At 41.9% G+C, this 27,884-nt stretch overlaps 1 protein-coding gene and 1 long non-coding RNA gene across 7 annotated transcripts in view; one reads left to right on the top strand and one right to left on the bottom strand.

Annotated features, from left to right (window-relative positions):
- SLC28A3 (solute carrier family 28 member 3) overlaps nucleotides 1-27,884 on the top strand; it is a 123,589-nt gene that overhangs the window by 85,932 nt on the left and 9,773 nt on the right. For 3 of the 6 annotated variants that reach the window (XM_039545388.1, XM_039545386.1, XM_039545387.1), the window contains exons 4-14: nucleotides 646-737; nucleotides 3,086-3,275; nucleotides 6,817-6,961; nucleotides 10,364-10,477; nucleotides 13,239-13,316; nucleotides 21,509-21,589; nucleotides 21,698-21,778; nucleotides 22,552-22,677; nucleotides 23,892-24,022; nucleotides 24,917-25,085; nucleotides 26,662-26,859. In XM_039545388.1, coding sequence (XP_039401322.1) covers nucleotides 646-737; nucleotides 3,086-3,275; nucleotides 6,817-6,961; nucleotides 10,364-10,477; nucleotides 13,239-13,316; nucleotides 21,509-21,589; nucleotides 21,698-21,778; nucleotides 22,552-22,677; nucleotides 23,892-24,022; nucleotides 24,917-25,085; nucleotides 26,662-26,859 — 1,405 coding nt within the window. The remainder of the gene's footprint in view (nucleotides 1-645; nucleotides 738-3,085; nucleotides 3,276-6,816; nucleotides 6,962-10,363; nucleotides 10,478-13,238; nucleotides 13,317-21,508; nucleotides 21,590-21,697; nucleotides 21,779-22,551; nucleotides 22,678-23,891; nucleotides 24,023-24,916; nucleotides 25,086-26,661; nucleotides 26,860-27,884) is intronic. The other 3 variants (XM_039545389.1, XM_039545391.1, XM_039545390.1) reach the window with 1 other exon arrangement.
- Nucleotides 550-21,935, bottom strand: LOC120408443. The gene is made up of 4 exons (XR_005600688.1): nucleotides 21,825-21,935; nucleotides 3,091-3,246; nucleotides 1,334-1,515; nucleotides 550-649 (listed from the first exon to the last, which is right to left on the bottom strand). It is a non-coding gene; the product is annotated as an uncharacterized LOC120408443 (long non-coding RNA).

Here is a 27,884-nt window from a genome sequence, read left to right on the forward strand (position 1 = left end):
GGGAAGGGCAGATGCTAAGATACGCTCACAGTATTTGGACACACTAGATAATTTTAGCTTCCATATAATCAAAGGTTTGATAAATGTTGAGTGCCTGTAATGATGGGCTATATTTTCAAGAGATCCAGAATTACTACAGTGATTTTGTGCATGGAGCTTGGCATGCACAAAAAACTACACCTTTGCAATAAAGCTCAGGATTATTGCAGATGTGCACACAAATCTGGTAACGAGTACATTAATGACTAGTTAAGAGTCTAACTAGTTTATGTTAATTCCATTATCTAATTTCCACACAGTTACAGTAATTGCAGACACGTGCAGTTGTGCATTTACATGTGCATTTTGTGTGGACAGACCCACATCTTAATCTTTCAAAATTTTGGCCCTTTAAGGGTCTCCCAAATCCATTTTCATCCTACTAGTCCAAAGTCAAACAACTAATACTAAAATAATTCCAAAAAGATAGCCAAGACTATCAAAGGAGTTTTATTTTGCACTTTGGAAATGCAAAATTAACTCTCTGGCAGTCCAGGAGCTTTGATAGATCTTCTGCAATGTTCCTATATGAATTACTCTTCTTTCTGCTTTGGTGGAATTTATTTCTTTGTTCTGTTTGCTTTGGTTGCTTGTGTATACTTCTAGGTATCTGGAAAGGAAATATGAGGAAGTCTGTGACTTTTGCAAGAAATACAAAACCAGAATTCGATATGTGATATATGGAATTTTAATAGCAGGTACTTTATTTTTTAAAACCATAGGAAACAACTGTACCCTCTTTCAGTTTTACTTTGATTTCAGGCTATGCATGTTTTGCTGTCAATGTTTGAATTAAAAGTGTGAAGTAGAATTTAATTGATATAACATACTGGAAAACTATAAGACATTTTTACAGATAAAAGTCCATCAAATCTTTCTGAATGTTTTTGAGAAGATATAGAAGATTAAAGTGAATTCTAGTCCTGGATAATGGTTCCAGACTGAAATTCTCCATTTATTCAGCAGACAAGTACAGCAAGAGCAATAATAGTGGAAGCTTCCATATGCTGTGCCACCAATATGCTTATCTCTGACCTGGACAGACTACATTTAGGGATGAAAAGGGTAGTTCAGTTACCATGTCCATTCGGTGATCAGTTTCTCTGCTGAGACAGTGGGGTCAGTTATCTTAAATTATATCTTCTAGGAGCTTGCTTGAGACTACAAATTCCTATACGAGACACCACTAAACAGCAATCAGATACTAAAGTCTTTTAGTTAGTACTGATTTAGACTGGATTCAAATCAGTGTTCTAGAAGTGAAAGGCTCCTTTTCCTATTAACATTCTCCTACCTGAGCCATTCAGTGCCCACGCCAAAGTGTTTCTTTATGGAGACGTCATGCCATAAAGCTTCAGCATTCCAGCATACGTAGAGAACTCATTCAAATGGTCCTGTTTGTCCCTCTCCTGATTGTGCAGTAAATTGGGTTGTTCCATTCTGTCCTTTTATGAGCTTCCTTTTGAGGTCTCCGACCTAAACTCTTACAATAACTCTCAGAATAACTCAAGAGAGAGGCTTCCCAAGAACATGTCAGTGTTTAATATATACAACTTGCCTTACAAAAGGAAAAGAAACTACTGCTTCATTGTTATAGGCATGCAAAAGCAGGTCATTATTTATGTGTATTAAGTATTCTGTTGCCCCACATTTTATCCAGGAAACTGTCATGTGCCAAATCCGTTTGTAGCTAGTTACTGCAGGCAGCAAATTTGGGGCCTAATCCAAAGCCCATTTAAGTCATTGGAAAGGCTCCCATTGATCTCAGCAGGCTACGAGTCAGGCCCTTGTTGCATAGCCCAGTTTACAGAGGTAAATCTCTGAATGCTTCTCCTTATTTATGGAATAGGCACCATTATTTTTAAATCACTCTGTTTGTGCACAGAACACATGCTGCTTCATAGGATGTTTCACTTTGACCCAGTGATCAAAGAAACTGCCTTCTTCTAATACATGGTAGGCTTTGTTCAGCCAGAAACATATCATGGAAGCCCCTAGAAGCCCATTTTTATTTGGATTACTTGAATACAGGAGCAAAATTATTTCTTGTTTAATCTGGGGATTATTGTCTAATGTACACCTTAAATGAGTTGTTATTAGATTCTTCTCTGCTGGTTTCTTTACTTATCCCTTCCTCATCCCTGCCCCATGTCCATGAGCCAGGTCTTATCTCATCTCTCCTCCTATCCCATCTGCTAGCTATAGGTTCCAACCATTCTTATTTAACTGCATTGCTCTCCCCTTCCTCAGAACTATTTATCCCTGAAATGTTTATAGTGCGCACATCAATGTAGTAGCTTTGGTATCTACTGTTGCCGCTTACTTCAGCAAAGCCTAGTTCTCTCTCTCTCTCTCTCTCTCTCCTAGAAATACTTCCTGCCCTCTTACTAGTAGGCTTTCAGCCTTCAAAACTCCCTTAACCCAACTGCAGGGCATTATCCAAATTCTGCGTCAACTTTTGACAACTGTTTGCATCGCATCACCCCATACTTCTGGCACCAGACCTGTAATCTGAATGAACATTTACTGGTTTTGTTTTTAATGAAACTGTGGACATTACTCTACTACCATATGTAACACTACTAGTGGTGCTTACCTCCTTTGTAAACTGCTTTGAGATTTAAGGATGAATAGTGCTATTTATGAGTTTGGTTTATTATTATTACCTTGCTGCTACCTTAAAAATGGACTTTGCTTTGGCCACACACCAGAATCCCTTTCTCTCCCCACTTCCCAGTGATGGGGTTTGATAGTGACTGAATATGTTGCATATAATAATACTGTCCACATTTCAGCCAGGAATCAGGAAGCTATCCTCCAGGACAGCACTTAAGCACATGCTTAGCTTCAAGCTCATCCTTAAGTCTCATTGAAATCAAGTGGAACTTAAGTACATGTTCAAGTGCTTTCCTGAATCAGGGCTTTGCTTTCCTATTTCCTAATTAAAGCTCAAGTAAGTAAATAGCCATCTGTTGTGTGTTTTGCTTGTTTGCTTTTTTTTACAGGACAGGTGTAACTGACATACATATGCTTGTTTCCTTGACAGCTTACCTGATGATAGTCATCGCAGCATGTGTCCTGAATTTTCAGAGAGCCCTGGCGCTTTTTGTACTCACTGTTCTAGCCATCTTCTTCATCTGCTGGGATTTTTTAATAGCCAGATATGAAGACAAAATAGCTGAGTTCTTTTCCCCTTGTGAAAGGTTTCTGAAACAACAGTGGTTTTGGCTAAAATGGTAAATGAAACTGGCTTCTTACTTATGCAGAGGGACATCATATCATTAAGTTAATTTAGCCTTTTAGCTGTTTATACATTTTATGACTTCACTGGGACCATTTTTAAAAAAACATTTTACTGTTTTCACTGGGAAGTGAATGTAAATGCAAGTTAATAAGCACCCTGAATGAATTTTTCTCCAATATTAGATCACTGCTATTCAAACCATTCCTTAGCACTCAAGTTGTGTCAGGTTCCCCATTATAAAGTATAATTCTCAGGGCTTTATACATATCTAAGAAGAATAAATTGTTGAAGCCTGCAATGTATTATATCTATATCTAATCTGTCTAGGTATTGTATGGCCCCATCACTGTGGTATCTGAGCATAATTTTACTCCTCAGGAGACAAACATGTCTACTGTGCAAAATAACATGTTATTAACAAAGTGGTTGGTTATTTGGAGCACTTAGCATCAAGTCCTCCTGGCCCCTACCTGGCAGCAAAAGGAATACCACATTAGAGTGATGTGCTGGAGGGGAATCTTAAATAGGGGCGGCTCTAGGCACCAGCAAAACAAGCTGGTGCCTAGGGCGGCAAAATCTAGGGGGCGGCAAAAGGCTGGGGCCCCAGCTCATCCTGCCCTTGCGAGCCGAGGAGCGGCCTGTCCCCTGCAGCCGGGGAGGGGGGGGGGAGGCGGCAGGCTGGTCCCGCGTGGCTCGGCTGGACCTCCCGCGGCTGCGGACGGTTCGCGGGTCCGGCGGCTCCGCTTGAGCTGCCGCAGTCATGCCTGCGGGAGGTCCACCGGAGCCCCGGGACGACTGGACCTGCCGCAGGCATGACTGCGGAGGGGGCGCTCGTCCCGCGGCTCGGCTGGACCTCCCGCAGGCATGACTGCGGCAGCTCAAGCGGAGCCGCCGGACCCGCGAACCGTCCGCAGCCGCGGGAGGTCCAGCTGAGCCGCGCGGGACCAGCGGTCCCTCTGCAGTCATGCCCGTGGGAGGTCCGCTGCTCCCGCGGCTCCGGGGCTCCTCCCGCGCATGACTGCTTGGGGCGGCCAAAAAGGTAGAGCCGCCCCTGATCTTAAAGGTTCCCATCCTGTTAAAATCCTGACACAAAAGGGAAAGGAAATTGGCCAAAATTCCTGCCTCTGATGCAGTTCACACCCTTTCTCAGTTATTCTAGGGCTCAAGAATATTTCTGAAGAGCAATTTTATTGTATTTTATTTTTTGTCTTTGGTAGGGATCTGTTTGCACTTAATAGCGGGAATTTTCAAGTGTTTCTCTGGGGAGAATGCCCCCAGTCATATGTGCTCATAAAGGGCCTGATTCTTCTCTCCTCTATACTGATGTAAATCCAGTACTTCACTGGAGTTAATCCTGACTGACGCCAGTGTATCCATCCTGTGGTCTTCACACACACCACTCAATCCAGTTATAAAAGTTGAACATTATATTGTCTCCGGGCAGTCAGAACAGAAGTAGTCACAGTGGGGGCATGTTCAGTGGGAGGGAGGGGTCAAAATGGAAACAAGCTGGGAACACCTCCTCTGCCCAGCACTATCCTGAACCCAGAACTGTGCAGGGGAGACACCCACACACACTCTGGGGGCAGTAGGATTCAGATGGTGCATGTGGTAGAAAACTGCAGAGAGGAACCAATCAGACACTCTAGCCAGCAGGGACAGAAGCAGCCAAAGCCAGGACCTCTGGACATCCAGAGAATGTTCTCTAGTTTTAACTGGACTTTCTCTGCCCTTTTTGCTCCAACCCACCTCCCACCCTGTTTCTTTACCTCAGGTTCACTCCACACCTGCCCCTCTTACCATCTTCTCCCCTTCTCTGTCCCCCTAACCCTCCTTCCCCTTCTGATCCCCTCCTAAGTAAACCCCACCCCCAAAATTAATAAAAAATATGGCACTAACATGCTGTTTTCTGCCATCACATTGTTCACTCTGCTTGTGCATTCTACCCCTCCCCCCACCCTGTGTCTCACCTGTTTAGATTGTAAGTGCTTCAGGGCAGTGACCATCTTAGGTACTAGCATAATAAGCATGCTGATTAATAACACAGAAGGCTAGTCTAGTGGTTCGGGTACTAGCTTGGACCTGACAAACCTAGGTTCAATTCTGTGCTGATGTGGGACTTTCAGCTTGACTATTGACAAGTTATTTGGTCTGCATGCTTCAGTTCCCCATTGGTACAATGGGGATAACAGTACTGCCCTACAACAGACAGGTTTTACGAATGTTTGTGAGGTGTTCAGATATTACAGTAGTGAGGGCCATATAAAATAAATTATCAGTATACTGTGTTGATGTACAATAATTGAGACAAGCTATACAAATATCCAGCCAAGTGCAACTTGTTTGTTGCTTCCTTCTTTGGTTATAGGTAAGAGAAGATATTGTTGTTAAAATGGGCTAACAAACAGATTCCTCAATCCCTCCCCCCTCTGCAGGCACATGTACTTCTGTTACCTGGGACTTGACACAGGACAATGGGAAAAAATTTAGAGTAGCTTGTTCAAATATTCCCATCACATCATTGCCCTATTGTAAGACCTGCAATACAGACTTTTCTTAATTTTGATAGGTTTGTGCCACACATTTATTCATTTATGTGTAGCTTTTGGCATGTTATTATTGGGCAGGCATATTATTTTTTCCTGGGAAACAATTATAGAGAGAGAAAGAATGGTCTCATGTTTAGGGTGCTATCCTGGATCTTAAGAGACCCAGGTCCAGTTTCCTGCTCTCTCATAGACTTCCTGTATAATCTGGACAAGCCACTTAGACCCAGATCCTCAAAGTTATTCAGGCTCCTAATTTTTATTAATTTCAGTGGATGTTAGGAACCTAAATACCTTTGAGGGTCTGGGCCTTAGGCTCTGTGTGCTTCAATTCCCATCTATACACTTGGGATATTAGCACTTCTGTCTCTCACAGGGCTTTTAGGATACCTACATTGAAGATTGTGAAGGAGCCAAAATGGGGGCCAAATAGGTACCTAAGATAGTAATAAATAATATGAATAGCTGTGTCTGAGATAAGCCAGAGCTAGTCCAAAAATATCTGAAAGTTCAACAAAGTATTTAAAATGGAAACAACAGTTGTGCAAAAAAGCAAAACTATTTTTCCTCTATTTTGGCAGTGATTGGAGAAGGATTCTGGTGGTGGTTTGGTTGTAGGGTGACCAGACATCCCAATATTATCAGGACCATCCTGATATTAGTGGCTTTGTCTTACACAGGCAACTATTACCCACCCTCCACATCCTGATTTTTCACACTTACTATCCGGTCACCCTATGTGATTGACAGATTCTTATTATATTCCTATTGCTGCTAGGGTAATGTTATTTCTGGGTAATTGCCTATTTATGTAGAAATGTATTTTTAAGGATTTGCCACCAGTGCTCAGAGGCTGGGATGGGTGGTCTTTGATGTAGCAGTATTGATCTGAAAAAAACTAAAATAAAATAGAAATTGGAGTAATTGATAGCTCTTCTTTTTATCAAGATATTGTGTATGATGATATATTTGTTTCCTTTTTAATAGGGTGGTGTGGATAGCTCTCATTGCAGCTATCATTTGCTGGCTCATCTTTGACACTGCCAAACAGGGAACCAATCAGCTCATCTCCTTTGGTGGGCTTGTGATGTATGTTCTCTTGATGTTGATCTTTTCCAAATACCCAACCAAAGTAAGTATTTGGCTAACTCTTGATCTTTTCCTTCATTTTGACTAGGTCTCAAGAATGTACTCACTGGGACTGAACAGTTTCACCCAGCCAACTGCAATTTACGCGTAATGATATAAATTTTCTAAAAACCTAACTTTAGTTACTATATTTACTGTACTGCACAGGCAACCTGAATTCTGGCATTTCCTAACTTGAGTGCTGGACTTCGCAACTTTAGTTTTAATGTAGTATTGAGAGATACCTATATGGTAATATGCATGGATGCATTTGGTCAGATACTTGTACACTTACAAAAATCTTAATCATTGTTCTGATAACCAGCAGTCACAGTGGGCCTGACTCTGAAACCCTTACTAACACTGAGTGGTACTTCATGTTAAGAGTTCCACTGAAGTCAATGTGTATTTTGTGAAGACAGTGGAACTGCTTACATACAACACTACTCAATTTGAATAAGAAAATGCACGTGGGAGTTGCAAAATTGTGCCCAATAAGAGCAATAGAAAATCCCAGATTCTCTAGATTTAGACTCTGACTATAACTATTTCTATGCTCTGTACAATTAAAATACAAGTCTATGCAGAACATTTTCACCATTTCTCTATAGTAAGAAAAGAAACCATTTCACTCTGACTTTGTGTAAAAACCACAGTACAAGTTACATTTAATAGCTCAGGGTCAATTGGTGAAAATTATCTTTGTTGTTTGGCTGGCATTCAGGCTTCAATGGTCTAAGTCCCTGTCTACATATGTTCAAATAATCCTATTGACAATGAAGACACATTTGCTAGAAGGGTAGCAGCATGAATCTGTTTTAGTAGTATCCAGTAAAAGGGAGAAGGGGAGCATCAATGGAAAAAAGGAATGAAGTACACTTCAGTATCTCCTAAAACTTTAAAAAACAATGAGCTATATCCTACAGTCCTTATTCATTTTATGTTGTGTCCTTAATCAGATGAATCTCCTATTAATTTCAGGATTTGCCACAATGGGAGTTTTGCCTATTTAAGGACTGAGTACAAAATGAATCTGTACTTCAGAGATGTTGTTTTTCCTAGTAGCAATGACCAGGCCTATTATAGCATTAGGTAGGGTATAACTCCATGGAAAGAGGGAGGAAGCATGTAGAGTGCAAAGTATTAATTCAAAGGCCCTCAGAGGTGCAAGGCTTATGCTCTAATTCACTCTATTTACCCCTTCACTATATTTTCTAAATATGCCTGTTGGTTTATTTATCTTTGTTTTCCAAGGAACTGTGATAGCCGCTTCAGTACTCTGCACTGGAGAGATTTTTTGAAAGGTTATGTTTTTATTGCCAGAAATCCCTGTTCAGTTTTTACTTGCTCTTTTTATGCATAGCACTAGTGTTTTTCATCTGAGTCATACATTAATCCACTGTCTGGTTCATTAGATTGCGCAAAGCCTCCTGGAACACTTCTATATCTATGCTGAAGCTTTTCACAGCCAAGGGAAAGAGCAACACATAGAACTCCAGAGGATGCTCATTTTGTCACTCTGTCCTCCTGACAGCCCCTTCCATTCCTGAGACATGCCTGTTTGGCTTTTACTCTATAATCCCTTTCAAAGCATTACTACCAGCAACTGAAGTGAGAATTAATAAGTGCCAGATCTGGTGTTCTCCCATGGGTCTTCATTACATCTAATTGGCCTATTTTAATAAAGTGAGAGCAAATCAGCAAGGCTGTACCTTACTTCAGTCCTTGTAAATTGATCAGATTTACAATATGCAAACTGTGATAGCAGAGCAGAAAGCCTGAAGTATAGGGTTATAGTCATCCATTCACATTTCCAGATGGAATAACCCAGGGGTGGCCAACCTGTGGCTCCGGAGCCACATGTGGCTCTTTAGAAGTTAATCTGCGTCTCCTTGTATAGGCACCGACTCCAGGGCTGGAGCTACAAGTCCCAACTTTCCAATGTGCTGGGGAGTGCTCACTGGCTCTGCCGCAGGCCCTGCCCCCACTCCACCCCTTCCCGCACCATCCACTGAGCCTGCCGGCCCTCCCCACCCCAGAGCCTCCTGCATGCCACAAAACAGCTGATCAGGAGGGAAGGGGAGGCACCAATCATCAGGGCTGCCAGTGGGTGGGAGGCACTGGGAGCAGGGGTGGGAGCTGACGGGGGGCTGCTGATGTATTACTGTGGCTCTTTGGCAGTGTACATTGGTAAATACTGGCTCCTACTCAGGCTCAGGTTGGCCACCCCTAGAATAACCCAATAATGAATGCTTGTATCATAACATTTAACACTCATGTAGCCCTGGCAGGGCCAGGCCGTGGGCAGCCTGTGTACACCAGTCAGTTAGCTAGTTCCAGTCAGAAGACAAGTAGTAGGGTCAGGGGCAAGCCAGGTCAGGATACCACAAAGTTAGGCTCAGGAACACTTGCAGGCAGGAAGGAAGTAGCAAAGTCAGCATCAAGCTGGGTCAGGATACCAGGAAGTCAGAATTAGGCACCTAGTCAGAGGCAGCAGGCAAGTAGCAGTCAGGGATGAACCAGTGTCAAATGTCAGAGTTTAGGGTCCACAGCAAGGCAAGGCCTAGAGCATGAGCAAGCAAGCATTCTTGCTCAGACAGCTCCCTGTGTTGGCTTCCTAGTTTATCAGTGGGTTGCACGGGCAGCCGCTCAGGCCCTGCTCGGTGGTACTTCCTGCAGTATCTAGCTTCAGGGGCTCCTCTAACAAAAACCCAGCCTAAACTTCCTATGCAGAAGCATCAGCAGCCTAGAGCCCACAGGTTCTTCTAAGCCCTTTTTATTCATAGACGTTCAAGCACTTTACAAAGTTGAGGAAGCATCCTTCTCCCTATTTTACAAATGGGGAAACTGGCATAGTCAAGTGCAATGACTTACCAAGATCACATAGTGAGACAATAGTAGTCTCCTATTTCTCAGCCCAATGCTTTATCCATTTATATGAGCAACATCGTGATGTTATATTAGCATGTAGTGATATATTCACTGCTATGATGAAAGAAGACTCATGTGATAACATTTTCATTGTCTGTTGCATTCACATAACAATTATTTCACCTCTGTACTATATACAGGGAGGGATATGCCTCTTGTTCTTTTCTTATTGTTCTTATTGTTCATGGTTTGTGCTCTTCAGTGCTCAGCATTCAATGCTCCATCTTTATCTGAGCAGTTCTAACTTGGATCAAAAGGGAGCATCACACTGAGGGATTTGGCATTAGTCCATCACTCCATAGTAAAGAGGAGGGCAACTGTGGTAACCCAAAGAGATGAAACCTCCCTATGTTCCATTTGGCAGCCCCAATACACTACAATGTAGCTAAATCGTCATTAATTATATGTATGTTAAACTAACATATTTGTTTTCATATCAAGTGATTTCTGTATTTTCATTTTTCTGTATGGCTAGGTTGCTTGGAGACCAGTATTTTGGGGAATTGGATTGCAGTTTATTCTTGGACTTGTTACTCTGAGGACTAAAGCAGGATTTGATGTATTTAATTGGCTGGGTAGGCAGATACAGGTAAGGCATTAGCCAAAAAAAAAAGTTCTTTTCTTTTTAACATTTTCTTTATTGGGGTATTTATATTAGAACAGGAGCATGTTGACTACAAAAGTAAACAAGACACTAATAAGAGAAAGTTTTATATATTCTACACAGTATAAGTCTGCAGTCCCCTACTATTCAGAAGAGCTACCTTCTGTTACATATGAATACGGCACTAGAAACAGTCAGTTAGCCAGATTATCAGAGTCAAACATTTGTTTCTTGAACACAACTGTCACCCTCTTTTCCTCTTGGGATGAAATGTTCCTAGGCTAATGCACCAGGTGTTCCATAAAGTCGATGGGAGTTTTGCCATAGAAGTCAAAGGGAGCAGAATCAGATCCTTACTGTTTTGACTTCCTGGGAGAAATAGGGTCCTCTGGGGGGTAACCTGCCCAGTAATCAGACCCAGTCACCTCATTTCTCTCTGCATACTGTCGTCAAATGAGCATGTTATTCTTATGCCAAATTGTCAGGCCTAAAGCCATGCCTACACTACAGAATTATGTCGACCTAACTTACATTGTCATACAGCCACCACCATTATTAAATCACTTGTGTGTGTGCACACTTGACTTCTTGTGTTGGTTGTGCATGTCCTCACCAAGAGCACTTGTATCATTTGTTTTGTCAGGTGGGGCATTGTGGGATGGCTCCTGAAAGCCAGTAACAGTGGACATAAGCAACACAGTGTCTACACTGACACTGGGTCAACCTTATTACATCAACCATAAGGGTATGCCACACAGGGAAGTGGTGTTACTAAATCGGTGTAGAGAGCCACTTCTGTTGCTGGGAGCCAAATTTAAGTGAAGACATTTCCACAGCTAGGTTGACACAAGGCTACTTAATGTCGACCAGCCCTGTAATGTAGAGCAGGCCTAATAAATAGTAATTAGAACATGCCCCATCCTTGATTGACCATCACCTCATTTGGGCTGAAATCAGAACCCACCCCATCACCAGGCAAGAGTATCACACTGGTCCACTCACAGAAGCTCATGGTCCAATTCTGAAACATCCTTGCAAGAAACTCTGTCCACTAAAATGCCATGTAGTAGAAGATCTAATGAAATACTATCACCACAGCCACTGTCACGCTAGCACCAAAGCCTACACTCCTTGCCCCCACAGACCCCATGGTTCTCAGATGACCTGCGATAGAAGAAACAGAAGGAATAAAATTCAAGCATTGGTGGCAGAAACATAAGTGGAGATGGAGATAGAATTCTGCACAAGAAGCTGCTCATTGAAACTAGCGTGACTTTGTAGCATTGCTGGAGTGGAGGCTGCATCCAATGTGAGCTCCTACATGTGGCCAACCTGCAAGACAACTGATGTAAAAAAAACATCCACTGCTGGAGAGTAACAGTGGAAAAGGTGGGCAGTGTGTTATACAGTGAGGAGAATTCAAACTTTTGGCACAAAAAGATATTGTGTCCCTCTCTGATAGCCCTTAAAAGGTACAGGTGAATAATCCAATGTAGACAAATAATGCGGCACTATTCCCACATAAAAATTTTATTAAAATATAATTACCCCCATCAGGGGCGGCTCTAGCTTTTTGGCCGCCCCAAGCAGTCATGCGCGGGAGGCGCCCCGGAGCCGCGGGAGCAGCGGACCTCCCGCGGGCATGACTGCTGGTCCCGCGTGGCTCGGCAGGACCTCGGCGGCTCGCGGGTCCGGCGGCTCTGCTTGAGCTGCCGCAGTCATGCCTGCGGGAGGTCCAGCCGAGCCGCGGGACGAGCGCCCCCTCCGCAGTCATGCCTGCGGCAGGTCCAGTCGTCCCGGGGCTCCGGTGGACCTCCTGCAGGCATGACTGCGGCAGGTCCGCCGGCCCAGCCCCGCTGCCCCCCGCGACCGCAGGGGACACCCCCTAGATGTTGCCGCCCTAGGCACCAGCTTGTTTTGCTGGTGCCTAGAGCCGCCCCTGACCCCCATTCAGAAATTAACCCTAAAGTATGGCCACTAATCTCCAGGAAACAAGAGTCCCTGCCATCCTTTCCTTCCCATTCTGATTCAGATGGAGCTGGGCCGCTCAAACATTGATCCCACCTGGCACATGGCCATTCTTTTGACAATACCTTCTTTTTGCCCTCAGGCTTCAGTTTGAAAATGGTTAACTTATTGCTCATAGCTGCCCTGTGAAGTTCTGCCAACAGCATGTAGAATGTGCAGATGCACCTCAATGGCATCTGTGCGGAGTGAAAAATAAACACTTCCTTTGGACTCGCATTTCGCCACTGTCCTGGGGCAGGAACTGTCTCTTACTACATGTTGAACTGTGCTTAATGGGTCCCCAATCTCAGCTGAGGCCACTAGCCACGACTGTAACACAAATACTAATTAATAATGAGCAGATGGCTGGGTGGCTCTGCCCTACCACAAGGGAAGGTTTAGGATAGTGCACACTACTCCCCTTCCCACAGCTGGTCAGCTCAGTAGTCTGGTACAGATGGGCAAGTGTGACTTATGGCTATGTCTCTCATCTGCTCCCTTTGAGGCAATGTTCACCACTGGGTCCTAGAGAGCAGATCCTGAACTACGATTGTACTTGTTCATTGGACAAGATGCAGAACAGAAGGAAGGCGCCTCACCTCCCCCAAAAGCCTGCAATAGGGCCAGCAGCCAATCTCACTCTTTATGATTTTTTTTAATCTGTGCAATATTTGCTTATTATTTAGCAGTGACCCTCTGCTTATAACAGATGCTTTGTTTGTTTGTTTTTTCTCTTTAGATTTTCCTGGAATACTCTGATGACGGTGCTAAATTTGTGTTTGGTGAAAAATATACAGATCATTTATTTGCCTTTAAGGTAAACAGCTATTATATATATGGTATTTTACATATAGTTGGCCACAAAAAGAGTTTCATTGGAAAACATGTTCCATGTATGATTTACAGCATGTTTGAAATTACCAATGGGAGAGGAAGTGTCCAGGGGACAATCTCCCCAATAAGATGTGACCCACACTATGAAAAAGTTGGGGAACTGGGGATTAAACTTGCCATTTCATGTTATGCATTTGTTTGCTCTAAATTTGTTTAACCCAGCTGCAGCAATTTACATTTTCGACAGGATGACAGTATTAGCAGACACATTTTCAAAATAGAGGCATGGCAGGATACAGGGGTCTTACCTGGTCAGTGGTAAGCACAGGGTTAACTTCTGCCTATCTTATCCTCCCTCCCACAAGTACTCAATGAAAGATGTGAGTACTGAGATACCATGGAACTAGGTGTCTTATAAATACCATGGATAGGTGGAAAGAATTAGAGGAGGCAGGGCTGGAGGGTGCAGGCCAATAAGGTTCATCAGTAGGAAGGCAAGAAACTCCATAAAAATAGCTGTTTAGAGGACTAAATGAGAAGCTGTTTTGAATTAAGCATTTTTTTACCCAAGGCTCTCTCTGCAGCTCATCACAGGTCAACAGTACTTCCCTTCTTTGAAAGAGCTGACAGTTAGGCAAGTTATCTTTCTCCTTTCCCTTCCTGAGAAGATAGGTTGGGAAATGGGCTATCACTGATCCCATTGTTGCAGGAGATAAGAAGCTGAAATGTCTCTCTATCCAAGCTCTTATACCTTCTCTCTCCCATGGACGGAGGTGATAGCCCAGACTGGAATTATTTTCATTTAGCTTCCTAGCTATATAAGACCAACCTGGTTTGTTTCTTTTGTAGACGATAGTTAGTGCACTTTGAACACAAACACTGAGTGATAAGATCCAGTCAGGGGAACACTGTGTTTTCAAACTTGACCCACTGAATCACTCTGCCGCTTTGAAGGCCCAAGGTACACATAGTACACAATTCATAAGAAATTGTACGCCTCTGTTTCCATGCACAATTCCCATGATTGTGCACTTATAGTGGGTTATTTCTAAGGATAGTTAGAAAAATGTAGAAAAAAAATCAGCAAAAGAACCCCAAAATTTCAACAAAAACCAGAAGGGAACATATTTTTTTTTCTTTCAAATATTTTTTTTTCAGTTTTCCAACTCTCTCTCACTTTTACACAGTCAGGCACCTAAAGGACCATTTCTATGCTCAGTCACTGTATGTTTTGTGAAAGCATGATGAGTGCATTGCACAAATAAGAGTTTGATTGCACATGGAGCTATAGCCTATTTTTTTAAAAATGCTCCAGCAATGATAAAGGCATGTTGTGGACTGATATGTTAGCTAAGGCTACATTTTCAAAAGTTTGCATGTGTTCAAACATCCATATGTGCCTTTTTCTATGGAATAAACTGGAGAAGGACACACATGGAAATTTTAAAGTGGGATTGGATACCAGCAGAAAATGTTCACACTGAAGGACAGACAACTCAAAATGAGCTGCATGGTTGATGTGGCCTCAAAACTGTGTGTATGCTGCTTATTTTCAGAATTGCACATGGCTCAGTTTAGGAATATGCATGCTAATTATGTGTCAAGCAGGTGCCAGCCTGAAGGTGATTGAGTCTCCCATCGGCCCTCCATTGGCCTATGGGCCACCTACTGTAGGCCAAAAAAAAAAAAAAAGCAGCAGCTGGGACTCATTGGTGCATAAATAGCTTCTTATCCTCCCTCTGGCTGATCATCAATATGGTTTATCTTGGATTTTGACTTCCTCCAACTTGAGTAAAAGATACATTTAAGGAGACAGACCCACCCAGTCCATTTACCTCCTGCATATTCTAACCCTTGCAATATTTTTTCCAGTGCTTGGGTATCAAGCTGGTCAAAAGTGATATTACTATCTTCCATTTTTTGCAAGTGGAATTCTAACGCACTGTATTTTGCGGTAGCTTCAAAGAGATGATGAGGTACCACCCAAAACTGTGTTGGCCCAGGAGTGGGGGGCGGGGGGGGAAATGAGCAGGATAATTGGATTGCCCCTTTGCAATAACCCAGTGCCTGCAATGAGACTCAGTATCCAGACCCCAACTTTGGCTGCACACAGTTCTAATCAGATTGCTAATTAGAGTAAGTGCATGCATAAAACTTTGTACATAGCCATCCTGCTGTGCACACAGAAGAGCATGTCCCTATATACATGGGCAAGAGTAATTGAAAATGTGGGCTAGGATTTATCCTCTGCAGTCATATTCACTAAATACACAAAGAGCAACATTTTCAAAAGCAGGTATCCAAGATGTGCCCACAAAATAGGCAGGCAGAGGCAAAATATGTATATACGTGCAGAAAATGGTTAATTTTAAAATGCATACTATTGCATATTTGTGTGTGTACGTGCATATTTTTCAGGCACAATGTAGACCTATTTTTGAAAATATAGCCCAGATTAAACCCATTATTTAAATATTTACTCTCACAAACAGAGATGTTATAAATATAATCTCTGTAGGCAGGTGATGCTACCCTTTTCCCAGCTCCATAAAGTAAGAAGATCACACCCAATTGCCTCTTGACATAAGTAAAGATAGGTCAGCTAAAACTTACTTGTCAGAATTAAATCTTTTATACTTCTTTAGAGGTGACATGTTATTGGATTTTGGTTTTTTTGACTGCTTGCTCTTTATTTATGCCAAGAGGTTTCTGGTTCATTAAGTATAAGGGTCTAGTTTGAATGATTGAGGTTGGAGAATCTTCCAAGGGTTTCAAACCTAGAATGCATCTTTACATCATCTGCCGCCTGCTTCTTATTTGGGGTCTTATTGTGCAAGATGCTGAGCACCCACAATGCCCAGCTTCCATGGGAGTTATGAGTACTCAGCATCTCAGAGTCATGTGCCACATAAACAGTAGGTGACATGGCTGAGAAGTCAAATGACACTTCTATAGGTCCAAAGGTGATTTCTCATATTTATCAGAATTAGCAGTGGATGTGTAACAGTGTGGCTAATCAAAAACACATTATAAAGGCATAACAACGAGAGAGTTCTATTTTCTTTGGAGGGTTATTACACTAATAGCAATGAATGTAACATTTGTAGCTAACAGACATACAATCGTAAAAAGCTTTTTGAGACTTACTTTTTCCATTTAGATGTTCACTTTTATTTAATTTATTCCTGGTTTAGGACTTGTCTGCACAAGGAAATTATTCTGGTATATGGTAGAATGTGAATTTGAAGCGCTATGTTTATACCAACATAACTCCCTATGAGGACTCTTGTATTCTGGTAGATGAGTGTCCAGGGAGTTATATTGGTATAACTATAATGGTTTAATGACAGCAGTGTAATTATACTGGTATAACTGGTGAAACTTTTCCACATAAACAAGCCCTTACTCACCTTCATGGGCATTAGCATAGCACAGTGGGCACAGGTAGAACAGGGCATAGTTGAGGCTGAGTTCCAGCTTCTATTCTGACCGTCTTAACATTTGCTTATAACTAAGGCTGTGAGTCTTTCACGGAGGTCCTGGAAAGTCATGGATTCTGTGACTTTCTGGGACCTCTGTGACTCCAGCAGTGGCCAGTGCGGCTGACCCCAGGCAGCTGGTCCCGGGCACTGCCCCAGAGCAGCGGTCCGGGAGCAGCAGTGGTGGCAGGGCCCCAGACCGCCCCCCACCTGAAGCAGCGGCGGTGGCGCCCCCCCCCCCAGAGCAGCAGCATCCACCTGAATTCTTCCCCCCCTCCCCTCCCCTCTCCCCAGAGCAGCAGCATCCGTGGGAGCGCCCCCCTACCCAGCACCTAAGATTTAGTTAGGGGTCTTTTTAGTAAAAGTCATGGACAGGTCATGGGCCATGATTTTTTTGTTATTGTCCATGACCTGTCCATGACTTTTACTACAAATACCTGTGACTAAATAGTAGCCTTACTCATAACTTTCTCTTATGTATTCTCTTTGGCCTGACATTTTTCATGCCTGGTCACAGCCTAGAAAGTAAGAGGGGAGGGCATACAGGAAAAATCTCCCTTTTATCTCTGATTCAGGTAGCCATACACCCGCAGAACCACAAATGAGTGGTGCACAGGAAGAGCTACCTGGGGGCCCAAGAAGCACGACACTTGGTGTCCGCCCTACTCCTTCTGCTTTTTCTAGCCCAGTTTCATGCAATCAGTGCATGTTTGCTCCCTGGTGAAGAACAGAGGGGAGCATCTGACCTTTTATTGTCCAATACATTTCACAGTCTAACTAACCAAGCAAAGGAAAGAGAGGCTGATACTGTACCCTTAACTTGGCCTGCTGTGCATAGATTTTTCTGTATCTACAATGTATGTGACTGCCCCCTATTTAGAAAACCCTGCAAGACCTAGGCATATTGGTGAGAATTAAGGCTGTTATTCCTTCATTCAAAACAGCTCTGCTTTTGCAGCCTCCCTAACGTTAACTTAAGGTCTTTTTCTTTGTGTTTGTCTAATATGGGCCAGTGAGCACAGCACAACTGAGAAATCAGGGTGGGTGCAACATGTGAAAATAGTTTATCACATGCTGCATGTAGTTCAGTTCTTCTCGGTCACACTAGGGAAGGAAAGTCTGACATTTTCAAATTGACTCCTCCATGCTCTAGATAAAAGCTAGCCTGGGTATGAGAGGTCATCTCAGTAATTAGATACATGCTAATTGGTTGTGTGCCACTTTCTGTTGAAGACATTGACACAAAAGTTGCTATCATATTAAATAATCAGGGACTGATTTTTTAAAAACTAACTTGCTAAGTTCCATATCCAATCAAGGGTGCAGATGATCACAATTGGAACATCCTGACTTTTGGGAACAAAAACTGGACCTGTAATTGTCTTCAGGTGCACAATGGCAAACCACTTTTAAAACTCAGTTTCTTAAAGTCAGTTTGTAAAGTGATTTTATCAGGGACAAGCCTGTAACAGCATTGGCCAGTGACATGTGTAGTGAGAATGACAGGGAGTAGTAAGTGTCACTTCTTAAATGGCACGTTCGTTCTTTCCCTCTCCAACTTGTCACACACTCCCACAGCTACACTGAAACCTTCTGCCTCCAGTTGGGCTGTGAGAAAGGAAAGATATTTGCTTGTAATTTTGATCATATGCTACTTGAGGTTCATGGCCACCAGGCTTCTTCCTCTCCCTGCAATGCTTTCCTGCTGGATAATCATGTTCCTAGAATCTGAGGAATTTCCATTTAATCTCTTGTAGGGACACAAGTTTAAGTACAGAATATGGGATAAGAAGAAAGTTGGGACCATTGTAAGGATTATGCCTAGAAAAAGAGAGTGGTGGCTGTTTGATGGTTTATTTAATCTCACTTCTGTGATACTTCTCCCTAATTCCTGAACCCTCAGTGCATCACAAGCTAATGCTAAAGGTTCCCCTGACTGTCAGCTAATATCAGTTTAAATGATTAAATGCATTAGAGGAATAGAGTCAAGCTAGAAGTATCCCAATAGTAACTCTTTTGAAGGGCAGAGGCAGTTATGGCTATGAGTCACATTAATATATTTTGAGAGAGGGTGTTTTTCAAACTTCATCAGTATAAGTTATGGTAGTAACTTTCCTCTGGAGAATTAAGAATTGAATTTATTGACAAATACTTTAGTACTGATGCATTTGATTTTTTATACTTTTTTTTTATTCTGTCCATGTTCATTATTTATGACGTGTGACTCCTTCAGTTGCACAATTAAAAAGCTTTCTGGCTTTAGAGGTATTGGTTTAAACATTACTTATCTCTCTGGCTTATCGTGAACCTGTACTGAGAGGTTTTTTCCCTATTACATACTAGCATAGAAATGTTGAGTTCCTGTGTGTTTAAGATATATACGTACCAAATGATCCAATTTTAATTCAGGATGAAGAACAGAAAGCAGCTAATTACCTGCCAGACTGTGGGCCATGCTTGTGTTACTTCGTTTGTGATTCTTTTAAACCATATGTTTAAAGAAAGTTCTTTTCCTTCAGTTTCACTGCCATACAATGGATAGATCCCTGTGGAGTTACTTTTAAGGAACTTAGTGACTCTGCTCACTGCTGCAAAGCTCAAACATCCAACACTGACATAATCAGTGTTATAAGGGGAGCAGAGCTCACCTCAATAATGACAAGAAGAGGACTTTGTTAATACTGTGTGTGTTGTTAATCTACAGTTAAACTAGATGGGAGTGTAATAAGCAAGTTGCCCCTGATCTTGCGAATGTCAGGTCAATGGGTCCAAACCAAAACCTTTGATTCAAACCCTCTCAAACTTCTGGGAAACTTGGATCCAGATCTGGACCTGAACCTATAAAGATCCAAATTAAAATTTTCCTTTCATTCATACATACAGAACAAGAGCGTCAACATGGCTTTTGTAAAGGGAAATCATACCTCACCGATCTATTAGAATTCTTGGAAGAGGCCAACAAGCATGTGGACAAAAGTGAACCCGTTGATACAGTGTACTTGGACTTTCAGAAAGCCTTTGACAAGGTCCATCACCAAAGGCTCTTGAGCATACTAAACAGTCATGGAATAAGAGGGAAGGTCTTCTCATGGATCAGTAACTGCTTAAAAGATAGGAAACAAAGGGTAGGAATAACTGGTCAGTTTTCACAAAGAAGAGAGGTAAATAGCAGGGTCCCTGAAGGATCTGTACTGGGACCTGTGCTGTTCAACATATTCATAAATGTTCTGGAAAAGGGAGTGAACAGTGAGGTGGCAAAATTTGCCAAAAATACAAAATTACTCAAGATAGTTAAGTCCGGGGCTGACTGCAAAGAACTACAAAGGGATCTCACAAAACTGGGTGACTGGGCAACAAAATGGCAGATGAAATTCAGTGTTGATAAGAGCAAAGTAATGCACACTGGAAAAAATAATCACAACTATACATACAAAGTTGTGAGGTCTAAATTAGCAGATACTGCTCAAGAAAGATCTTGGAATCATTGTGGATAGTTCTCTGAAAACATCCGCTCAAAGTGCAGTGGCAGTCAACAAATCTAACAGAATGTTAGGAACCATTAAGAAAGGGATAGATATTAAAACAGAAAATATCATAATGCCACTATATAAACCCATGTTACACCCACACCTTCAATACTACACACAGTTCTGGACACCCCATCTCAAAAAAAATATTAAAATTGGAAAAGGGGTAGAGAAGGGCAATGAAAATGATTAGGGGAATGGAACAGCTTCCATAGGAGGAGAGATTAAAATGACTGGGACTTTTCAGTTTAGAAAAGAGATGACTAAAGGATGATATGATAGAGGTCTATAAAATCCTGAATGGTGTGGAAAAAGTGCATAAAGGTGTGTTAATTACCCCTTCACATAAAACAAGAATGAGGGCTCAACCAATTAAATTAATGAGCAGCAGATTTAAAACAAACAAAATGAAGTACTTCTTCTCACAACGCAGCCAGCCTATGGAACTCATTGCCAGAGGATTTTGTGAAGGCTAAAAAGTATAAATGGGTTAAAAAAAGAATTAGGTAACTCCATGGAAGATAGTTCTATCAATGGCTATTAGCCAAGATAGTCAGGGATGCAACTTGATGTTCTGGGTACCCCTAAACCTCCAAGTGCAGAAGCATCTGGCACTGGCTACTGTCTGAGACAGGATATTGGGCTAGATGGACTATTGATCTGACCCAATATGGCCATTCTTATGTTCTCGTATAACAATGGTTAAATTTGGTTCCAGATCTGAACTTTGCAATGCAGGTCCACCAAACCCCACATCTGAAACACGCACAAAGTTTACAGAATTTTGATCCAGATATTTGCAGCTGCTAATGTCCAGTAGGTATCTGAGTGCGGACTACTGAGGTGCTTTAAACATGGCTACAGCCAACCTGCAATATATGGTTATGAAACCGTTTCAAAACTATCACAGTTTGATCTGGAAAGTATCCAAATCCATGAAAAGCAATTCATCCAAACTCAACACATCTACACGGAAAACAACTCTAAGAGTTCCAGAGTAAAACAATTTCTGAACTGAATAGTTGAGGTTGAATGATTGAGCTTGCAAGATCTTTAAAAGATTTCAAAACCAGAATGTATGTCAAAGACATTGGCCTTTTCTTTCAGACAGAGAGAAAAGAAAAACTCTTTAAAATTGTAAGTTACTTAATTTTGTGTTTCCAAATTAGGTCCTGCCAATAGTGGTTTTCTTCAGCACAGTCGTGTCTATGCTTTACCATGTTGGATTCATGCAATGGCTCATTAAAAAGGTACCACGGCACAGAATTTTGTTAATGCTTTTTATCTGAGATATTCAGCTGTTGCACCCATAAAGTCAAATTGTGGCATTTTTAAAATTTAATATTTATCATTTTTAGGTTGGTTGGATAATGCAGGTTACCTTGGGGACAACTCCCGTTGAGTCCCTGGTAGCAGCTGGCAACATATTTGTGGGACAGGTGAGTTATGAAATAGAAAAATAGGCTAGTACCCTTAATCACCCACCTATTGAAAGACAGAAATCCTGGACTGTGGAAAGTGAAATACCACTGTTTAATGAGCTTCTGTTTCCAATAAACATCCCTTCTGTGTGACGTTAGGACTCTACTGCACCAGGTCAGGTGCTTGGATTTTTGGAGGCCAGAATTCCGTCAGTTTATAAATCAGCAATGACACACAATCGGGTAAATTCTGAAGGTTATACTATGTCTACACATGAAGCTCTGGCATGAAGCTGGGAGACAGACCCCCTCAAGAGGGCACTAGTCTAAAAATAGAAAGAAAGCAAAAAAAGAAAAAAACTAATAGACGATGAAAATGGGATAAGAATGGGGGAAAGGGAACAGAAACAGAAAAGGACAGGAGAGACAATGGCAGAAACATAAGATAAGGGGTCAACTGTGTGAGGACATGGCCCTAGGACATACAGGACAATGGGGACTCCAGTAAAAAAAAAAAAAAAAAAGATTAGGAACCACTACATTAAAGCAACCAAGAAATGACCTTCAGCCAGGCGGGGTGGGTATCCAGCACAACTGCACTACCTGAAAAACAGCACTTAGCCTTGAGAAAGCCCCATATTCAGAGCACTCGTCAGCACAAACATTAACTGTCTGATAGCACCAAAGACACTGTGATTGAACTGTGTCTAGCATTAATTCATAAAATAACTGGCCACTCTGTGAGGGTTTATACAAAAATTATTCATTTGACTGTTGCTTCTCATTTTCAGACAGAATCTCCTCTTCTAGTGAGGCCCTATTTACCGTATGTCACCAAGTCTGAACTCCACTCGATCATGACTTCAGGGTTCTCAACCATCGCCGGCAGTGTCTTAGGAGCATACATTTCTTTTGGGGTAAGGAGGGGAAAATAAATCATGAAAATATAGTGTGTGTTCAAATCCCATTTACATGTTGCACCTGTAGCAGTCCTAATTCCCTTCAGGGTATTATGGATTCAAATTCAAACAGCACTTTGAATCAGAAGAATGTCTGTAGCTGAGATTCCTGACCAATAGTGGGTCTAATGCTTCCATCAATGTGTCCAAGGTTTATATGTGTAATTCCCATTATGACTATCTTCATATGTGTATGGGAAACTAGACCCATTGACTTGACCTTTAGTGCAGCATTCAGTAGCAGAAATGTTTACCTTGGTAATATAGAGATTCATCCAGCTCTAGGGCAGAGGGAATAATGGATGTATTTATGTATTTATATTTATAGTTTACATGCAGTAGGAACTGGAATAGTGGAATATACCCATGGTTCAACTGCTCCAGGATCCTAGCAGTGACCTCAAGCAGATATTTCTGAGATTTATTATTATTTAGTTATATGATGGTAGCTCCTAAAGGTCCCATTCAGGATTGGGGCCCCTTTGTACTAGGCAATCATAAGACACTCCCCACCCCAAAGAGCTTACAGTCTAACAGACACGACAGACAGATGAGGGAAAGGGATACAACATACACGCAGAATGATCAGGGTGACTGTGGAACTAACTTGATGTTTGTCAAGCCATTAAAAATATACATTATAAGGGCAGGGGCTAAGGGACTAAGGGAATAGGAAAAGGAAGGAAGGGATGCAAGACACTGAAGGAGGTGAGGGATGAAAAGATGCATGTGGGGCTGTGTGGGAGAGGGTGGAAAGAATATAGGCAGGAGGAGATCAGGCCAAACAATCAAGAAGAAAAGAATGTCCAGAGTTCCAGCTGAGGAATGCAGTCTGCTGACATCACTGCTGTCCAGGGGCTTTGAGGTTATGGGGTCTGATTCTCACTCCCCCATCGCTGCTTTTGCCACAGCTTCTGCCAGTGGGGAGGGTGTTATCATCAGAGGTAAACAGGTGGTCTTCTCCATACTATTCACTATTTTGTATCCCTGTATCATACCTCTGCTTACTCTTCTCCCATATAAACAATGCTGGTTCTTTCAAGCTCTTCTGATATGAAAAATCCTCCAGGTGTCTAATGATTTTCATTGCCTTTCTCTGGAATTTTTTTCCGTTTCTATGTTCTGTTGAGATGAATTGACCAAAGCTTATTTTCTGGCATCTGGAATTCCAGGTTTCAGCCTCCCATTTACTAACTGCTTCTGTGATGTCAGCACCAGCATCACTGGCTATCTCCAAACTATTCTGGCCTGAGACTAAAATACCCCAAATAACTCTGAAGAGTGGTGTAAAAATGGAGAAAGGGTAAGTAGATCTATGCCTAGAAACAGCAATATACCTAGGTGCTCAAATATTATATTGATGAGAGCTATACAATGCTTTTGCACACATTACACTAATTACACACTAAGGAAACCAAAAGTAAATAGTTTCTGAACTCAGATGAAGAACCAACAGACCGATCTGTACAGAGGTGTAGCTGTCCCACTGGCATTTTCACAGAGACAGAACTGCAAAAGTCCAGTGCAATTCTATGGGATGTTTTTCTATTTGTTTATTGTTGCCTTTGCTTTACTCAGAAGCATGTACTAAATGCCTGTAAGCAAAAGTGAAGGTGAGTGGATTATTTTGCATACAAAAATCAGAGAATTCAGTGCATATAATTTTTGATCAAGAAAATCCCTGTGGAGGAGTGCAAAGAGGCAGAAAATGCAAGGAGCCTCTCTTCATCAGCTTGCACCTCTGTGTAAGGCCTGACCTTGACCCTGTGGTGAGCACAGTGCCCACACCTTCATTTCTGCAGGCATGAGCAGTGCCCGGGCCTGATCCAAAGTTCACTGAAGTCAATAGAAAGAGTGCCGCAACTGACTGCAGTAGGCCTTGGATCAAAGCCCCAAAGAGCCAGAGAAGAATGAGGAGCATGTTCCACTCTTTCCAAGGATGGCAAAGCTTGAGGGCATCCTCAAGGTCACTTCCTAGGATCTCCTGGGAGGAATTCTGAATCTGCCAGAATTTCTCTTAGAGGCTTCATTCACATGGTGGCCCCTCTGCACCCCCTCCAGAACACCTGAGAGAGCGAGGCGAGTAAATAGCTAGTTTATAATCAACTGTAGTGTAACCTTTACTGTTTCTCAACTTGTCCGTGAACTGGAAAATGTCTCTACTTTTCAAATTCTCTTTTTGTTTTCCTTGGTAAAGAGACTCAAAAAACCTGCTGGAAGCTGCTAGTCAGGGTGCCTCTGCCTCCATCCCATTGGTGGCGAACATTGCTGTGAACCTGATCGCCTTCCTTGCTTTGCTCTCTTTCGTTGATTCAGCACTGTCTTGGTTGGGGAATATGTTTAACTACCCACAGCTGAACTTCGAGGTATTGTCCCCATAACTTTTTTTTCATGTTTTGTCTTTCTTTTAATCAAACATTGGATATTTAAATATATATTTCTTTTAAAAAGAACAACTCCTTTAAATCCCTGTATAACAAAATAATCTGTGAAAAATACCTGTTGCAATGTAAACATTCTGTAGCCATCAATGTCTATGACTTCACCCCAAAGAGGCTGCCATTTTGTGCGGAGTGAGTTTGCTTTGGCTCTAATCTGTGCCAGAGCTACCATCAATTAATAGAAAAACCAGAAGAGCTATTTGCATGCACCAGCCACACAATTAACACTTCACTAAACACCCACAATGGCTTTCGCTTCAGACCACTGCACTGAGTCTTTTATCCTTACCTAGACAAAGCTTGTGAGGGTTATGTTACACAAGAAATGGCACAGCAGCACAGCGATAGCATTGTAGTGTAGACATTTACTACATTGATTGAAGGGGTTCCTCCGTCACTGTAATAAATCCACCTCTTTGAGAGGTAGGTCAATGGAAGAATTCTTCTGTTGGCCTATCAGTGTCTACACCAGGGCTTACGTCAGCTTAATACATCACACAGGGTGTGAAATTTTTCACAGCCCATAGCAGTGTAGTTAAGGTGACCTAACTTTGCAGTTTAGACCAGCCCTTCCACAGGGAAAATGAGGTGTATCAGAAACTGTTTTAATTGGCACGGTTTTGAACAGCACTTAGTTCCTAGTTTAGACAAAGTTGTGTTTAAAAATGTGTTAGCTGAGTTTGTAGATCTTTAATTGTAAGACATACCTACATCATTTTGCTGGGCTAAGAGACTTCTTAAACCAAATGGTCTCTGGCCTGGTCTACATGCTGTTTTTGTATAGATATAGCTATTTTGGTCAGGAGGAGGGGGGAGGTATTTTTTACCAAAATATTACAAGCACAATTGTACGGTATAAAGGTGCCTTGTACTAGTATAGCTTATTCCTCTTCCCATACAGGAATAAGCCATACTGCTAAAAGCACTTTTATATCAATACAAGGAGGGAGTATACGGCTTAACTATACCAGTATAGCTAAAGCTGTACATCTTTTAGACATAGACAACCCCTTTGTCTACCCTAGGTGGTGGTCAACATAGTAATTAAAAAATGTTAGCTAACATATTTTTTAACGCTCATTTTCTCAGTGTAGCTACACCAGATTATGTCAGATGAGAAATTAAACCTCCACCTCTCTTACCAATTCCCTGAACCACGGCCCTCATTTTAGGCCACAATCCAACAAAGCTTTTAAGCATGTGTTTAACTTGAGGCATAAAATTAAACTATATGCTTAAGTACTTTGGTTGGATCTGAACCTTAAATTGCTACTTTTGTGATAATTCAGGTAGACCTTACCATTAAAAATCCCCAGACTATTAGAGAGATAGCAGCAAGATGCCAAGAACTATTTTTATATACTTTTTTTAAATATATATAGAAGTTTATTTTAAAGAATTTAGCAGATACCTTCATTCTTTGATTGACGTTTTCTCTTGTGATTAGCAAATATTTGGGCTTGTGCACCCGGCCCTTCTCTCTGTCTTATATATTTTGCAGATCATTTGCGCTTATGTCTTCATGCCATTTTCTTTTATGATGGGGGTAGACTGGGAAGATAGTTTTATTGTCGGTGGACTCCTAGGTTACAAGACTTTCTTCAATGAATTTGTGGCTTATGAGCGTCTTTCAATGTTGATCCACTTGCGGGAGAAAGGTGGGCCCATGTACATTGGTGGTGTGAAGCAATATATGACCGTGAGTAACATTTTATAGTCTACTGATTTACTGGGCCCAATTCTTACCTGATGGTGCTCCACTGATTTTAGTGGAATCACAACAGGGATGAATATGGCCAATTACTCTGACATTTTCTCTTGTGTTAAACCTCCTTTGATCTTTCCCCAATGGACCTCAGTTACAAGTTCATCCTTCTCCAGACCCAGCTATGTTCTTGCAACCATGCCATCCTGGGCTGTGAGCATGTCAGATCTCACCAGCCAGACAAGGTCAGGCCTGGTCACTTCTAGGATTAAAGAACTCCAAGGAAAGCCCAGTGTGCCACAGGAAGTGGCGTTAGAGACTAAGGTCTTGTCCCTATTGGGAATTTGTCCTGACTCTAGTACAGAATGGCCAGGCACAAATGTAGCTACACTAGTTGGAAGCCCAAGCTCATGGTTTGCACCAATAGGGCCGGGCTTGGTTTCAATTGGTGGAATCAAGGCAAATTGCCAAGGTAGACAAGACCTAGTTAGGTGGCATTCTTCTTTCTGAGTGGAGCTGGTCAAATGAATTTAGACACAACTTCTTCCTATCAAAATTTTCCCAACAGATTTTCTGGTCAAAATGAGAGAGAGAGAGAGAGAGAGAGAGAGAGAGAGACAGACCCACCCACCTCAGAATAGCCTGATGATTAGAGCATTCACTGGGGATGTGGGAGACCCAGGTTCAAGAACCTGCTCTGAATCAGGCAGGGCTCTCTCATGTTTTTTTATGAAAAATTTCAAAAGTCTCATTTTTGTCCTGCATGGGAACAAAACCATATGTCAAAACCTCAAAATGTTTTCAACAAAACAGAATCCTTATTTTCTGGCCATCCATCCTTATGAGCCAGGATTGAATCTATGACCCAATGTTGTGTGATACTGCAAGTGCCCTCTCTTCAGATAAAATTTAAAATTGATATCTTAACCACTTATGGTCATTAAAGATCCTATGGAATATTTTCCAACAGCAGAGTTATTAACTCATTGTACCCTAACAAAGAACAGTATGTGGCTCTA

Source organism: Mauremys reevesii, linkage group 6 (genome assembly GCF_016161935.1).
Source record: "Mauremys reevesii isolate NIE-2019 linkage group 6, ASM1616193v1, whole genome shotgun sequence".
NCBI lineage: Eukaryota > Metazoa > Chordata > Testudines > Geoemydidae > Mauremys > Mauremys reevesii.